The 16,683-nt window shown below is 33.5% G+C and overlaps 2 protein-coding genes across 8 annotated transcripts; one reads left to right on the top strand and one right to left on the bottom strand.

Annotated features, from left to right (window-relative positions):
- Nucleotides 1–357: 357 nt before the first annotated feature.
- LOC142550501 (uncharacterized) lies at nt 358–2,413 on the bottom strand. 6 transcript variants are annotated; one of them, XM_075659579.1, is made up of 7 exons: nt 2,243–2,413; nt 1,950–2,153; nt 1,756–1,863; nt 1,606–1,675; nt 1,421–1,528; nt 1,227–1,300; nt 358–621 (listed from the first exon to the last, which is right to left on the bottom strand). In XM_075659579.1, coding segments are annotated over exons 3-7 (441 nt in total). In that variant the 5' UTR covers nt 1,758–1,863; nt 1,950–2,153; nt 2,243–2,413; the 3' UTR covers nt 358–434. The 6 variants fall into 6 exon arrangements, 3 of the variants coding, with proteins under 3 accessions (XP_075515694.1, XP_075515693.1, XP_075515695.1); XR_012821403.1 differs by having other exon boundaries at nt 358–589; nt 1,187–1,313; nt 1,756–2,153; XR_012821402.1 differs by having other exon boundaries at nt 358–589; nt 1,227–1,313; nt 1,756–2,153.
- A 9,007-nt stretch (nt 2,414–11,420) lies between these two features.
- LOC142551140 (putative E3 ubiquitin-protein ligase LUL4) lies at nt 11,421–16,327 on the top strand. 2 transcript variants are annotated; one of them, XM_075660202.1, is made up of 3 exons: nt 11,421–11,951; nt 12,894–13,389; nt 15,855–15,993. In XM_075660202.1, exons 1-3 carry the CDS (start codon nt 11,554–11,556, stop codon nt 15,930–15,932), a joined length of 972 nt encoding a protein of 323 aa, XP_075516317.1. In that variant the 5' UTR covers nt 11,421–11,553; the 3' UTR covers nt 15,933–15,993. The 2 variants fall into 2 exon arrangements, with proteins under 2 accessions (XP_075516317.1, XP_075516316.1); XM_075660201.1 differs by having other exon boundaries at nt 11,432–11,951; nt 15,886–16,327.
- The last annotated feature ends 356 nt before the right edge of the window (nt 16,328–16,683 follow it).

Below are 16,683 nucleotides of genomic sequence, written 5' to 3'. Positions count from 1 at the left end.
ACAACAGTTTCGCGACGTTTTAGACCGTTGTATTTTAGCATGATTGACAATAGTTTTGCAACGGTTTTAACCCGTTGTCATAATATATCAACGACCAAAGTTTCGCCACTTTTGGGACCGTTGTTTTTTATAACAACGACAATAGTTTTGCAACGCCTAAAAATCGTAGTGTTTTGTTGACTCTACAACAATTTAAAACTGTTGTCTTTAAATTTTCTTCACTAGAATTAAAAACTGTTGTCTTTAATAATTTTTTTCATTAGGTAAAAATTATTGTATTAAATTTTTTTAATTTACAATATATATAATAATAATTAAACCAAAAATAACAATCGAAAATAAAATATTTAGCACGTTAAATCCGTGGCTATGTTATGTTCAAAATCCATCATCCAAAATATGCCAACGATAAACAAAATTTTACAAATTTGAATTTAGTACTGCAATTGACCTTGATACATGTTCGTCATCAACGTGGCAATGTGGCAATAGAGTCCCACAATATCAAAATTTTCCAAACGGAAAATACGGATATACTGCAATCTTTTGCCATCATCGGCCTCGATCTCCTCAAACCTTATCAACATTTCTGCATCAAAACCTTCCCATGCCATTTCATCCCTGGCATATAATCCACACATAGAAAGCTCATTAAAACCTCATGTAAGAGATGAGATTGCAAGCAAAGACATGCACTGGAAACGCAGCTAACACAAATGGTGCATAGAGACGATAATAAATTGTTTTCCCATAATAAATATATCCCACACAAAGGAATTTGAAAGCTAAGTGAATTTTGACATTGTATAGAACATATCAAATTAGTTAATGATATCAATTTTGCAGCCTAGCTTTGATAGTATCCAAACAATATTGACATTATTAAGAGTACACAAAAAACATTTATATACGCAAAATAAAGTCATAACTAGTATATACTGAAGAAAATAGAAATTTCGGCATGACCTTCCCATAAATAGGACATCCCAAAAATTTCCAAACAACACAAACAACATTTATATACTCGAAACAAAGTCATAACATCAATTCACAAACCTATAACATTTATGTTCTAGGAAGCTAGAACTAATGTGAAACTAATATTGACAAGCACTATTTCGTCAAGCTCTGTTTCGTCAACCTACTTGGAATTGTTACCAAATATACAGTTCAAGACTTCGCATACCTATTCGTAACACAAAGCACTTAATCAATACTTTGCATACCTATTCATAAATATAATCTTGTATGCATTCCGCCCACTCAGATCGCACTTCATCAATTTCTTCCTTAGAGTACTCTGTTTTCATGAACTATGAACAAACACAATGACAATATAATTAAAAAACAATCAATAAAGACATTGAAAAATGAGAAATACACAATTATTTGTGAATATTGAGAATATGTTGAATATTACAATTGAAGATATTGAGTTCTTCTCACTGGTAGCATTTTTTTCAATCATTTCTCTCATAAATCTCATAACATAAAAACCACATTGTTTCGAATCTGGTTGTCCTGGACCCTATGTTAAAAATAATTGTTAGTGATTGATACACAAATTGAAATAAACGTTAATTAATGACAAGTACACATGCATACCTTTACTACTTCCCATATAGCTTGTTTTTTCCCTTTCCTTTCCTTGTTTGAATTAAACAATCTTACACTCCTGCATACATAAGTAACAGTCAACATATGAGTGTTTTATTCACTAAATTAAATTTGACATAAAACAAAATATTAACTTACATATCCACCACATATTTCCAATCATCGTAACGGTTTTGATGACCAAGTTAATCCAACAAATAAACCATCTCCTTGTAAGGATCGATGATAGTGAGAATCCAATGGTAACTTCGCACAGAACACATAATTAGTGCATACAATTCAATAAAATGTCGAGAAAATAAATTAAATTTGATATTATAATTTTGACTCACCCAACATTATGTGGCACTAAAACTAGTTGATTTGTTGATGCACCACTCAGTCTTTCGGCCAAAACACTTGTTCATTCATTCAAGTGTTCGATTTTACCGTTTTTGTCAAGTTTGATCACATGTGGCATGTATGGGATCGTGTGTGGATTCACAAATTTAAACTTGTCGGTCTTGTTATATTTTTTCATCTTTTTATACAGATGCCTACAATTTCCAACAGAATAATGTGAATATGATAAATTAATTAAGTTTATAGAGCTTAAGTGGTCAACAAACAAAAGAAGAAGGCTTACCACATGTACACAACTATACAATTGGCAGATATTGAATCCAAACTATAGAAATGAATGATGTCTTCAAGGTGCAGAAGAAGTTCGTAATCCTCGTCAAATAAATCATGATCAAAAAGCAGTGATAGATTTTGTTCATCGGTTAGAGCACGTTTACAATAACAATACAATAGATGTAAAAATCTGTTCATCGGTTAGAGCACGTTTACAATAACAATACAATAGATGTAAAAATCTTGGAACACTTGAAGACAAACCAATGTAATTTTTGTGGTCGACATTTTTCTTCCTTTGAAGCTTCTAAACATTGCAAATGTACACATGGTAGCTGCAATATTGAATTATTTATGGTACTTTAAATTTAAATATAAATTGACATTTACCTCATCTTGCATTACTACCAAGTGTGTTGTCCAAGCTACATGTATTCCTATAGCATCACCAACAGTATCACATTCATTGGAATTGGAAATGGCAAATGTGCTAATTTGTCCACAGCATTATCAATGGATACGTGCATGAAACTCATGGGTGATCGAACACCATGAAATAATTATCATCCGCATTGACATGGACAATTGTACCGTAGGCAACAATATTGGTCCTAGATTCCAATGCCAATGAAACCGGCTTACCTAGAAGACAAATAATCATGTTATAAATTGATACAAATCATAGTCATGGACAATTGCAATAATCAGCTACCTGCAAAAAATCAGCATTGCTCAAAGCTTTCACGTCATCATCATGCGAAGTTTCATAGTTCGAGACACTCTTTTGATTTTATTGTCACTCATGGGATGTAAATTTACTGAGAAACTACCTTTTAATTCAATGTCAAAGTTGCTTGCACCCTTTTTGAACATTTCTTCAAGTCTCTGTATGCGTGCATCTTGATCTGATATGCGTGCACTTTTTTCTGCGATGCGTGCATCTTGTTCTGAGATTAAAATCTTCGCCTCCATCAACTCCTTTGTTTGATTACGGATTATATGGTCATCACCAAGAGGACTCTTCCATACTCTACCAATATTAAAGTAGATGCTTGGAGTGATATGACCTCCAACACCTCTCACATGACCAGAATGTTCATATGAATCCAGTGCTTTCATAAAGATATCATTTTTTCCCTCTTCAAATTGCAACGTACCCTCGAATTTTTGTTGCACATAACCATCCTGTCATGCACAGAAGAACAAGATAATACTAAAAACAGTTATAATGAATAAAAATTATTCATTTTCATGTATTTTTTGCTTACAATCTTTTCTATTACCGATTTCAACTCATCGCCTTCATATTGACCCTTCTTATTGACCCGTCCTTTCTTCCACATAATTGCTCTATTTATATCATCATCGTCACATAACTCATCTGCCTACAAACAATATGTATGATATCAAGTAACGTACCGACGAGACTTTCACAAACATTTGTATCACATCAAGAACATCATCGTCACATAACTCATCCTTTGTTTTTCCTGGAATGTCAAGTAACGTACCGATGAGACTTTCAGAAACATTTTTTTCAATATGCATCTCATCAAGAACATGTCGAACATGTAGATGTTTCCATTACTTAAGTTCAAAGAATATAGATTTCTTTTCCCAACATGATTTTTCATCACCTACCTTCAAATGAAGCTTCCCACTCATTTTTCCCAGACGATAATTAATTCTTTCAATTCTTTCTAAAACTTCATGCCCAGTTAATGGTTCTGGTGCGAGTTTAAACTCTTGGTTCCTGTTAAATGCTTTCTTTTGCCTTCGATACAGATGACTTGTAGGAAGAAACCTTCTATGGCCTGTATACGCAATTTTTCTACTATGCATCAACCTCGTCGAATATGTTTCTTCACCACATATTGGACATGCATGATATCCTTTCACAATACAACCTGACATGTTCCCATATGCAGAAAAATCATTGATCGTCCATAGTAACACAGCTCTAAGCGAGAAAATTTCTTTTCGATATGCATCATATGTATCAACACCTATATCCCATAAAAATTTTAAGTCGTCAATTAGAGGTGCTAAGTAGACATCAATATCATGTCCCGATTGTTTGGGACCAGAAATCAACAAAGTGAGCATCATAAATTTTCTCTTCATACACAAACTTGGAGGAAGGTTGTAAGTGATCATCACAATTGGCCAACAACTATATGCAGAACTCATCAAACTATGTGGATTGATGTCGTCTGCTGATAAGGCCAATCTTAGATTTCTTGGCTCGAAAGAAAAATTTGGCCAGTTGTAATCCACTACTTTCCAAGAGGGTGCATCAGCCGGATGACGCAAGTATCCATCACAAATTCTTTTATCAGCATGCCAAGTTAATTCCTTAGATATCACCTTCTGCTGAAACCATCTTTAAAATCTGGGAATAGGTGGGAAGTACCAAAGGATCTTTGCAGGAACTCCTCCATTTATCGTAGAATTTTTACCTAACTTCCACTTTGACATCCCGCAAATAGGGCAACTGGTAAAATCCTTATACTCCTTCCGATATAAGATACAATCATTAGGACAAGCATGAATTTTCACATAAAACATCCCTAAAGAACATAAGCTTTTCTTTGCATCATACAAAGATAATGACAATTCATTGTCATCTAGAAGCATTTGTCCAAACAAACCAAGTAAATCAGTGAAACTTTTATCACTCCAACTATATTTTGCTTTCAAGTTATATAATTTCACAAGTTCAGATAACTTTGTAAATTTAACACATCCAGGATATAAAGGTTTCTCGGCATCTTCAAGTAGCTTATGGAATTGGTTTGGATTCTCAGCATAAATATTTTCCTCGGTAAAATATTTGCGTTCATCTTGCCCAACTCGATCACTATCATTCATTGAGTTCCCGAACTTAGATCTTTCGCCATGCCAAATACATGTATGATATGTTAAATCTATATCATTACAACACAAATGAGCCCTTATAGTGTCAATATCTTTCGTCTTTAGATTACCACATTTTGCACATGGGCAAGGAATTGCATTCGGATTGTTAGCGTTTCGCAATGCAAACTGCAAGAAATACTCCACCCCAACCTCATATTCATTTAACAACCTGTTCTTTGACATCCAAACTTTGTCCATTATACATACAACTAACCAACCAACAATGAGTCAAATCCTTCAGAACAGTTGTAAAAATACTGTTAAGTTGGTGTTCAAAAAAATTGTAAACAACAAAATTAGACATCAATGTTGATGAATCTATCAACAATGCTTGGAAATTGTCCTCTGTTTTTGTCAGTTCTTGAACCGATAAAAAAACACACACACAATTTTCATCTGTTACTCAAAGATCTATCATTTTTGTTACCAATGAGCACAAAAATGGCCCCACTAAAAATTATACAAAATTATAAAAAAAATTCAAAAAGATTCACTAATTCTTTCGTGGATCAAGGAGCGAGTGATGGTCTCTAAAATGAACATATCGATAGCGGCAAAAAACAAAAAAGAAAAAAAAGAAAAAAAAATCCATTAGTTTTATATGCAAATCTGCAAACTTTACTTCCAAATCTAAATAAATTTAATGTCTCCCTTAACCCATCCCCCAACTAAACTACTGGTTCACAGTACCATTAAATCCGAAGGAATAAACAACGTAAAAAAAAACCCAGTTCTAAAATAGAACTGAAAAGCTTAAAAACCCATTAAAAAAAGCACACCGAAATAAAGAACCCACACCAAAAAAATAAATATAATGATAAGCGAGCAAAAACAAAATACCGTAAAAATGCGGTACCTGAAACGAGGAAGAACTACATTTCCATGAAGCTTGCTAATGGGAAGAACTAATTGGCTCAGAGATCTACAGAAAGCGAGAGTAAATCAGGTGGGTGTAGAGTAGGAAAAAGACTGTGTTAACTTTTATGTTTTGTGAAAGGAAAAAGACTGTGTACGCTTTTGGGGGGAAGAGGGCGACGTAGCGCGGGACTGGGTTTGTGTTTCCTTTCTTTTTCTTCTCTCTTTTATTACAAGTGTGTGTATTATAACACTACAAATTTTTTTAAAAAAAATTCTACGACAACGGTTTTTATTAACCCGTTGTCGTTAACCATATAAAACACTAAGAAAAGACAACATTTTAAAAAACTGTTGTCGTAGATCTAATAAAACCAGCTGAAAGACAACGGTTTTTATAAATCGTTGTTGTATCCCAAAAAAACACGCTCATAGACAACACTTTTTAAAAACTGTTGTTGTAGCCCAAAAAAAACACGCTCATAGACAACGGTTTTTAAAAACCGTTGTTGTAACCCAAAAAAACACGCTAAATTTAGCGACAGATTTCGTAAAACCGTCGCTAATTTTAGACATGCGACGGTTTTACTTAAAACCGTCGATAAAATTAGCGACAGTTTATACAAAACCGTCGCTAATTTTAAATTAGCGACCGTTTTAATAAAACTGTCTCTAAATGTAGCGATGGTTTTAGAAAATTTGTAGCTAAATATGGCAATGTTTTCCAAAACCGTTGTTGTTTGTCCAAAAATCGCGCTAATCGACAACGGTTTCTTAAAACCGTTGTCGATTGTCCAAAAAAAAATACTAATAGACAACAGTTCATTGATCTTAAAAAAACGCTCAAAAACAACAGTTTTATAGAACCGTTGTCATTGACCCTAAAAACCGTTGTCTTTGGCCTCCCTAAGACAACGGTTTTTAAAAACCGTTGTCTTTGACCCCCAAAAGACAACGGTTTTCACTAAAACCGTTGTTAAAAACATACGACAGCGGTTTTTCGCAAAAACCGTTGTCGTATGTGCGTTGTTGTATGCAGAATTTCTTGTAGTGATGCCGAGAATGAGCATAGGAAGTGGTGAAGGAATGGGGAGTTTGCTTTATTCCTTTGATGAAACATGTCATCCTTGCATTTGGATACACGACATGGGGTGCCATTTTCTAGAATGGTTAAGCACAATACATCATTCTCGAAGATTTAAGAGATTATTCGGAGATCAAAATCCATAAGAGACATGCAGAAAGGTTATATATCTGTTGGCAAGAAACTGAGGGCTGATTTATGTTGAGTTGACTCCGAAAATTGAACTTTTAGTTGTTAAGATTCTATAAACGCAAAGGATGAATTGGAAAATTGTTTATGGTGGCCTGTTAACATTGAGCAGAAAATCTTTCTTTCTTGTTTTCAAGTTTCATCCTTTTTCTTTGCATGCAAGAGAATTGTATTAGAAAGGCCATGTAATGTATGGGCGGTGTTGTGTATCTTTTGATATAAAAAATAATATTTTTTCATGGATCGAGACGAAAACGAGATTCATCTCATTAAAATAACATGTTAGATAGTGACACACGGGTTTTTGTGTTAGAAAAAAGTTAATACAATATATTTGAAACAACCCGTTTTTTTTAACTTCAAAATTTTACTGAGTTTTTTTTTATATTCAACAATTGAAAATAACTTTGACATTTCTATAAATCAAAATAAATTAAAAATTTAAATCTCAACTGCATAAAATCCCTAAAATCGTCACTTACCAAAATTCGACTTCTACTTTTAACATGATCAAAATTAACTTCAAAATAAATCATAAAATCTCTAATAAAATTCTTAACAAAATTTTTGAACTTTTCCTATCAATCTAGTGCAGAAATAAATGTCCCTCGAGAATGTACTACAGTTCTCAATCCACTCAAGCGTTAGCGCCTCCCTTAATATCATCATCACCTGCAACATTCATACCTAGTGAGTCTAATGACTCAGCACGTTCTAAACATGAATATCAAATAATACATATACAAGCACATGCATTAAAATCATACTCTTATTTAAAATAATTTTTAAGCATAAATAAATCATGAATCATAAAATCGTAAAGATTTCATTATTTATCATTTTGGGTGAAGTTTGATCCTCAAAAATGACTAGTATTTTATCTTCTGGTTGACTGACCAGTCTTAGCTCCCATTGCGCAAGGGGATGGGCAATAAACACAGCCATAGAAATACGATTGTCGGGCTCCCTCTAGGACCTTGTATTGTAAACGGGCTTCCTCTGGGGCCTTTTACCTCACGACATTCCCATAAAATTGTAAGTTCACCGTTCCTTCTTAAGACAGATCTCCCACATATCCTCTATCTTTTTGTCACAGTTAATTCACATCCCTCAAAACATTTTTCATTTTTCCTTTTTAAAGCATAAAATATCATGACTTTCCAAAAATAGCATTTTAACATTAAAAATTGCATAGCTTTACCATAAATCATAAAATATCATATTTTCATCAAAATCATCATTTTATATCATTTATCATGCGTTATGATCATTCGGGGACGCTGCCAACCTTTTTCGTACTACCTAGGTATAAAATAATCGTTTTGTCCGTGGACTATAAAATTCTCGATTTGACCTTTTCCTACTTTTATTGACTCTAGACCCTCCCAAATTTTTATTTAAGCTTAAATCTATTTTTAATATTTTATTTAGCTTAATTTCGAAGCTTTCCATTTAATTCATTAACTACTAATTCGTGAAGCATTTAATTCTCAAATTAATTCAAACTTTAATATTTTCCTTCCAAATTTTAAACATAGACTTTTTATACCTAAAATACCCCCATGAACCATGAATCGCCTCCCGTGGACCACAGCTTGACCCTTTTCTTTTCTCCCTAGACCTTGTTTCGAACCTAAGCTAAACCCTCGAGCCATCTCCCTATTTTATCAAACAACCACCAAGCCACTTCAAGCAAACCTTTGACCAGACCACCTAGGAACCCTCTTGACCCATAGAACTAGACCCTAGCCCACGCTACAAGATATAGCACGAGCTGCGGCCGAATCTTGCATTAGGACTCTAGTTCGACTAGAACTCTTGTTGCTACTTAACCAGCGATTACACCCGACCCTAGCCAACCCTGGACCAGCCTCAGACCCAGCCTAAGCCATCTATTCTGCCCTAGCCTGTGCCAACCTTCCCACGTACCAGCTTTCCCCAACCGAGCCCTTCCCATGCGCTTCTAGTGTCCTAGCCTTACTAGGACTCTACCACATCAGCACCCACCTAGTCCCGCACACCCTAGCCATCCCTATACCACCTTCTAGCCCTTCTTGAACCACGCCTAGGCCAGTGCACCAGCAAGATCACTCAAACCAGCTGTGCGCCTCTTATTCAAGACACGAGTCAAGCGCTGCTCCTTCCTTCTTACGTGTAGTTGTGTCCAGCCTCCCTAGGACTCTTCCTAGCACATCCCTACAGCCTTCACCAAGCCCCTGACAAGCCCTAGATGAGCCCTAGCGCAGCGCCCCTCATGGCCGAGCCCTAGAACTCAAGCAAGACCCCATGGCTAGTCTCAAAAACCCTAGTCCCTTCCTTCCCATGCACGGCTCCTTCGCCTATTTCCAGCCCTCGGGTTGCCTTTAAACGACACTTTTCCCAGCCTTTTAACGTCATAAATTGGCAGCATGTCCCTTAGAAATCATAACGTTTATTAACCAAGCATAAAATGGTCAAAACTTTGAAAATAATCGATCTTTCGTTAAGCCAATCGTGCGCAAATATTTTTCATGCAAAACTAATCAAAACATGCGTACTATGATTTGAATGATGCGTCAAATAGGTTTAGAAAACGTGCATTTGCGTTTTAAAACACTCGAATATACGATCGTAGGCGAGGTGCGTGAAGAAGATCGGGCGGGCGATGAAGACTCAATGTTTTCTTCCTCTCTTAATTTTCAAAAATTTTGTGTGTGTGGTGGGTGTATTTTCAACTGATATGGTGTCAAAAAGGCCTAGATTTCTATTTTATTGTTTTAAATTTGCATGATAATGAGTTTTGGTTTTGGACCATTAAGCTTATTAATAATTGGGCCTACTCAACATACTTAAATTGGGCTCAATAATACTTATTTAATTGAAAAATAAAAGTTTATAAAAATTAGTTTTCAAAAATAATGCATTTGATATTTTAAAAGTCCCTTATTTGCCCAAAACCGACTTCCCGAATAAAATCGAGTTCGTCTAGTAAAACAATTTGAATTCTATCATTTTAAAAAAAATTAATCATTTTTAATAATATAAAAAAGCCTTAAAAATATTTATTTATTTTGTCTCGCTCGTCCCCGGTCTCCTTTTCCCGACCTATTATTGAATATTATGGTAAAATCCTTCAATTTCATGAAACCATGACATATAATCCTTTAATCAGGAAATCATACATTTAATCATATAATATGTATCAAGTAAGCATTTAAAATCAATTAAATAAAACAATTATGTAATTTAATTTGTTTGCATGTATGTGGTTTACGTATGTTGGTTTTTCGGACGCTACAATATTATTTTTAGTAAAATTTATGTAGTTTCTCAAAATTAATTTTGATCTTAAAAATGGAGCAATATCACTTAAATCCAGATATATATGATTCACAAAGTCTAGATGTACAATTATGTACTTTGAGGTAACCACTGTGAAAACATATAAGCCTTCTTCCCACTTATATAGGCTTCATTTGCTTTTTTATCTGTCTTAATTATGTATTTCAATTTCTATATATATATATATCTATTCTATTTACTAAGATTGAGGGCATGATAGTAACCACCTAGGAAGGACACCAACTTTTTATTCCAACTTTACCCTACATGATACTAATATTACACTTTTGTAGTTGATATAACATATATAATCTTTGTAGTTAAATGTCTCGAAATATATAATCTTATTAGAAATCTATATTTTTCTCTCATATATTACATTAAGGAAAATAATTTGTTTGTCCATTAATTTGATATATTTTGGGTTTTGGTCTCTCATACATTCAAAGTTTGGATTTGTTACATTGATTTTTATTTTTTTTTTGTTTTTATTCTTATTTCGACGGAATACTGACGTATCTCTATAAAATATTAATGTGACGCGGAAAAATATTGATGTGGCAACAGAAATTGCTGACGTATTCATCACAACGTTAACAATTAGATCAAAATAGTCGAAAATTAAAAATTAATACAAAAAATTCAAAATTTGACAAGTTATTGGACTAAAAAAAAATGGATAAGTTAATAGATCAATAAATTCATTTTCCCATATTATATAGTAGTAATATTGAGAGTAATGTTGGCATTATATCAACTATAAGACGAAGTATATAAAAAAGTTGGTTTAGAGGATTATCTGTGTTTCAAAGCACACAATTTAGGGCAAAATAGGGGAACCCTAAATCAAGGCTTCCCAACTAGGCAATCAAGGCTTCCCAACTAGGCAATCAAGGCTTCTGCGCATGGTGTGAACTACACCTCTCCCCCAAATTCAACAAAACGAGTAACAGATGGGCATTTCTTTCAGCGTCACCAATAGAAGAAGAAGCCTCACTCCATACTACCCCTCACCCGCTTACCCTCTCGACCCTTATGCTCCTTACCCTCTGAATTCCCCTGTATCTTACCCCTACTACCCTTCCAATGCGTTCTGTGCGGGGAATCACAGCAACACACTTGTTGGCCAGCCTAGTTTCGGTTCCTTTAACTCCCAGAATCTTCCCTTTGAGTGGCAGCCAATGCTGCCGCTGCCTAGAGTGGTGGGGCCGCCGTGTACCGAACAAACGCAGGCTAAAGTTGTGAGGAGTGATGTGAACGTGCATAAAGATTCTGTGAGGATTGAAGTTGATGAAACGAACCCGGATGAATTCTTGGTTTCTTTTGTTTTTGATGCTTTGGTTGATGGCAGGTTAGATTTTTTGCTGCAAGATATTTTTTTTATATAAAATTTTATTCTTTTGTTGATTTATTTTATATGCATTGATCGTTTGTTACATGACTGGTTTTAGCTTAAATGTAATGTGATTTTGAATTATAAGTTAATTGATTTCACTCAAATGCATTGTACACCTCTGTGGCTAGAATTTATATTCAGATCCAAGGCTCCGATCAATAGGCACATGAAATTGGTAACAAATTTCAGTTAATATAGACTCTATGCTGCCACTTGTACCTATATTTTTTTTTGTCACCGACTATTACTTTCAATGTCACATTTTCAATTACCTGTCTCTCAAGAATGATGGTTTATCATAATTTGAGGGCAATTTCTAGAACCCAAAGTTGCGGCGTTTACAAGTAATCTATATACGTTACAGCTGGAAAGCTTTGAAGTCGCATTTATATATTGAATCGGAGAAGAATCCATTATTGTGTGTGGATGTGTTCCACATGAGGGATGCATACTTCAATTTAATCTCACTCTATGCTTTACTTCATAATACAGTAAGACGATCGATGGGGGTGGGAGGTGGAGGAACATTGCTTGACAAACTCGTTCTATCTTGTAATGTTTGATGCTTCTGCGGTGAACAAGAAAAGTTGGCTTGTTGTTATTTAGATCACGTTTTTTCTTGCTGTTTCTTTCTTTAAAAATGCTAGTACACACGTTAGTAGAGCAATTAGACATTGACTTTTTTTCTTTCTTTGAAAGTTGTTAGTTGTCCATGCTCCTTAGTATTCCCTTTGTAGAGCAGAACTACAGAAGTATCGGAAGACAATTTTTTATGCACTTGAAATTCCATTATGTGGAATTTGATCACTCCATCTTTTCTACAGATTGAATGTTATGTTGGGTAACTGATTTTTTACATTTATGTTTTCTCTGATCACTGTTCTCTCTAACTGATAGCATCAAGATCTATTATTTTGCGAAGGAAGAGTCCAATTGCAGACTTGTTTCTTCATTTCCGGAAACCTATGTTCCCATCAAAGTTATGTTCCAGAAAGGACTTCATCAAGAATTTCGACAGCCACTAGGGACAGGCATTAACATTGGTTATTTCGAATGGGATGGCCTGTCAAAGCCATTTTCTCGAGAGGATGTGTTTCCAATAGTAATATCTGTCGAAACTTGCCCACCTCCGTATGACAGAAGCTATCTTTTGGAGAATACATTGTGCCAGGTGCAGATAACTCAGGTCGTCTTGGATAAGAATCACGAGGGACAATTGATCGCTAAAGTAATCAGACAGTTATTATGGACCGATGGTATTAGCTATGAACTGCGTGAGATATATGGATTTGGAAAATCTACCCCAGGTTTCGGCGATAGTGGATCAGGTAAAGAGTGTGTGATATGCATGACTGAGCCAAAGGATATTGCTGTGTTACCCTGCCGACATATGGTAAGTAATGTTTCTATTTTTTATAACCGGTATAATTTCATTTGGCCACCTGATGGATTGCCCTAATTTCATAAACGCTTCTGATATTTAGTAATTACATCAGCAGCTCTTGAGATTTGGTTAAACTTTACACTTGACACCTGGGGCGGAGCTTGACACTTTTGTTTGGAGGGGGCAAAAATAATTTTTCGAAATAATTGATTATCAAAACATTAGTTTGGTACATGGGATAAAAGAGGGATTGATAAATAATCCTTCTTATCCCATGTTTGGTAACTTTTTAAAAAGCTCATGATAATATCATGGGCCCTTGATAAATAATTTTTTAGAAGGATAAAATATCCCTTCTATTTAGGTGTGATAATTTTAATTTAATGATAAAATACACTACAAATGACTTAATTGCCCCCAATTTATAAATGATTTTTATAAATCTATGCTAGTAGGTAGAAATTAAAATCAAATAAATATTTTTATTTATTTTTATATATTATATAATATGATAATTATATAAATGAATTTGAGATAATTATATAAATAATTTTTATAAATATCAATAAAATTATTAGTATCACTCGATTAACCTTAAAAATTGATATTTGACTTGACTCACAAGATCAAGGGCTCAATTATCATATTATATAATATATAAAATTAGGTAAAAATAAATAAATCATGTAAGCACTACCGGCGCATGAACAGATAAAAAATATGAACTCAAGTAACAACTTTGAAATTGTAAAATTTATTATGATAAAGTTAATTTTGTCATTATAATCTAATATATAAATTTAATCACTATTATTAAAATCATATCAAACATTAAATATAATATCCTACATTTTATTTATCCTTAACTTATCATTATATTATATATCACATGTTTATCCGATCATGTGTACCAAACTATGCCTAAAAACACAAGTATATTGTTTAATATTTACTAAAAAAGGATCAGAGATAACAATATTTACTAATATTGTCATGAAGTTTTAAAAGAATTCCAAATGTAATCTTAATTTAACACCACAGAATTTAAGTACTGTCTAAGAACGTCGTTTTCTGAATTAAGAAGCAATTTTCTTATTATTCATGGTACCAGGTGACCTTTAAAAATCTAAGAAGTAAAAAATAATATAAAATTCTTGAGGCAGATATGCAGTGAAAATATTATTTACTAGTTCTATTTATTCATATGCAGAACAAGAATTTAAACTAGTGACTTTTGGCACACAACAGTTTTTTTTATAATTAATTCAATTTATATTTAAATAAGGGTGATATCATAATTGTAAAAAGTTAAAATGATTATATTTAAATGGCTCATGCCACAATTGTAAAAATTAATAAGTGACAACTTGCAATAATGGAATGAAAAAACTAACACAAAAGACTAAACTGCAATTTAAAATGATGATTTTTAAATAAATAAAAAAAGACAAAAAACCAGATATCATGGCACCAAGTTTTCTCTCTAATGCCCTTAATAATAGTAATAGGTAAGCATCACACCAATTAAAAACCGTAATTTATAAAAAAAAAATTACCCAAAAAGATCTCACATGTTGAATCCGAATAACAAAATAAATAATTAAAATATCATAAATATAGCTTTAAAGTTCATAAATAAGAATAAAGAATGAAAGATATCACATACTATTTAACTTATTGACTCTTGAAATCAAAGTCCTTCAATCCGCACAAAAAAAGGGGGAAATTAAGAAGAAAGTGAAATTACACGAAAAGAAAATTTGAAATCTAGAAATTAAGAAAAAAATGAAAAACTGGGTCGAAGAGTTGAATTTAGATAAAAATTTGAAAACTCGAATAATTTTTTTATCATTTTTTTATTATTATTATTATTATTATTATTATATATTTATATAAAATTTACAATTAAAAAAATAAATAAATAACTAGAAGAGGCCACACGATTTACCGTAATTTTTTAGCTAAAAAAAGTTTGGTGGGCGGGTGAAAGTTAAAGTAGGTGGCATCCACCCCTGATTGACTACCTACAAGAAGATCCAAATGTCATGTTATCCATACCTCTGGGTGGGATGTTTCTGTACGAACCCTGGAGATTGTCAATGCAATCTATGCTTTATAGACGGTTACTGTGGACTAAGAGCCATTTGATTCTTTCCCCTTTTTAGCTATTAAACCATTTGCTTGATCTGCATTTATAAATTTTGTTCAGAGGCCATCGAATGGTTAATTTCGAAATTGGTGCTGATCTTCTTGCTATAAGTTCATTTGTTTTCTCTGTGATAATTATATTGGTAGTTGTTGTGTGAGTTTTTTTATATTATGTTAAACTCTGTTTGGCATTGTAAATTGATTTCATGCTCATTCCAACCAGTCTTAAAGTTGTTTCCTGATGCTACTGCTACAACTTATACATGGCGTTGACCCTCAACTGCCCTCCACACTTTCATATTTCCTTTATTTTTTGCTTGCACCAGCTGCCAATTGATTGTAGATGTTGCATTGTAGTGTATGTGCAGCAACTGTGCAAAGACATTGAGACTGCAGTCAAATAAATGCCCAATCTGTCGAGAAACTATCGAGGCATTCCTGGAGATCAAGCTCGAAAATTTTAACCCGTGAGACAGGCTTCATTCATTCAGTATGTTCATGAGAAGACAATGGAAATTATTTGTTTGATGTCCGTCATGTGTTATGTAGTTGTACTTTAAGCTTCATGCAGCCGTCTATATTCATAGTTCACAATTCTTCAGTCGGATATTGGATTACGCAACAGTAACCTGTTCATTGAAATGCTAATATTGTGCTTGATAACGTTGTACAGTCAAATGGTCATCTATATAACTTGTTATCTACACCTTCAAAACAATTTGTAAGTCTAACTATGATTGTTTGTATTTCTATTGACGATACATGTATAATTCTTTTTAATTTTTAATTTTGTCGAATATTTGATATGTGACAGCTCTGATGTTACTTCTGCTTTATATATCTTGATCTCATTTCACTCGCTCTAAATTTTATGGTATTTCCATGATGACTATTACTTGGGGTACTCAAAAAGGAAGTTTTAAAGCTTCATGGCTGATGATATCTTGATTCTTGAGGGGTAAATGAAATTTCCTTTCTTTAATATAAGAGTAGGATACCGAGATTTTGCAAAATTTTCCTTGGGATTGTGCATAGGATGCTTGCGGTAACATTGGTAAATAATAATCATTTGTATCTTCCTGTAACACTAAAAAGAACTTTGAGCAACAACTTTACAAGAGGCTATCCTTATAGTTAATCCACAATTATTTGATT

This window comes from Primulina tabacum, chromosome 7 (genome assembly GCF_025594145.1).
Source record: "Primulina tabacum isolate GXHZ01 chromosome 7, ASM2559414v2, whole genome shotgun sequence".
NCBI lineage: Eukaryota > Viridiplantae > Streptophyta > Magnoliopsida > Lamiales > Gesneriaceae > Primulina > Primulina tabacum.
Note: the sequence above shows the minus strand (reverse complement) of the source record. Positions and strands in the feature narration are given on the sequence as shown.

Bases quoted from the DNA above. Each gene is read 5' to 3' on its own strand.
- LOC142550501 (XM_075659578.1), bottom strand. The intron at 1,301-1,420 runs GTAATATTCAAC...TCATGAAAACAG, and splicing joins AGAACTCAATATCTTCAATT to AGTACTCTAAGGAAGAAATT. The intron at 622-1,226 runs GTATGCAAAGTA...ATTATATGCCAG, and splicing joins AAGATTATATTTATGAATAG to GGATGAAATGGCATGGGAAG.
- LOC142551140 (XM_075660201.1), top strand. From the start codon at position 11,554: ATGGGCATTTCTTTCAGCGTCACCAATAGAAGAAGAAGCCTCACTCCA. The intron at 11,952-12,893 runs GTTAGATTTTTT...TCTAACTGATAG, and splicing joins GATGCTTTGGTTGATGGCAG to CATCAAGATCTATTATTTTG. The intron at 13,390-15,885 runs GTAAGTAATGTT...GTTGCATTGTAG, and splicing joins TGTTACCCTGCCGACATATG to TGTATGTGCAGCAACTGTGC.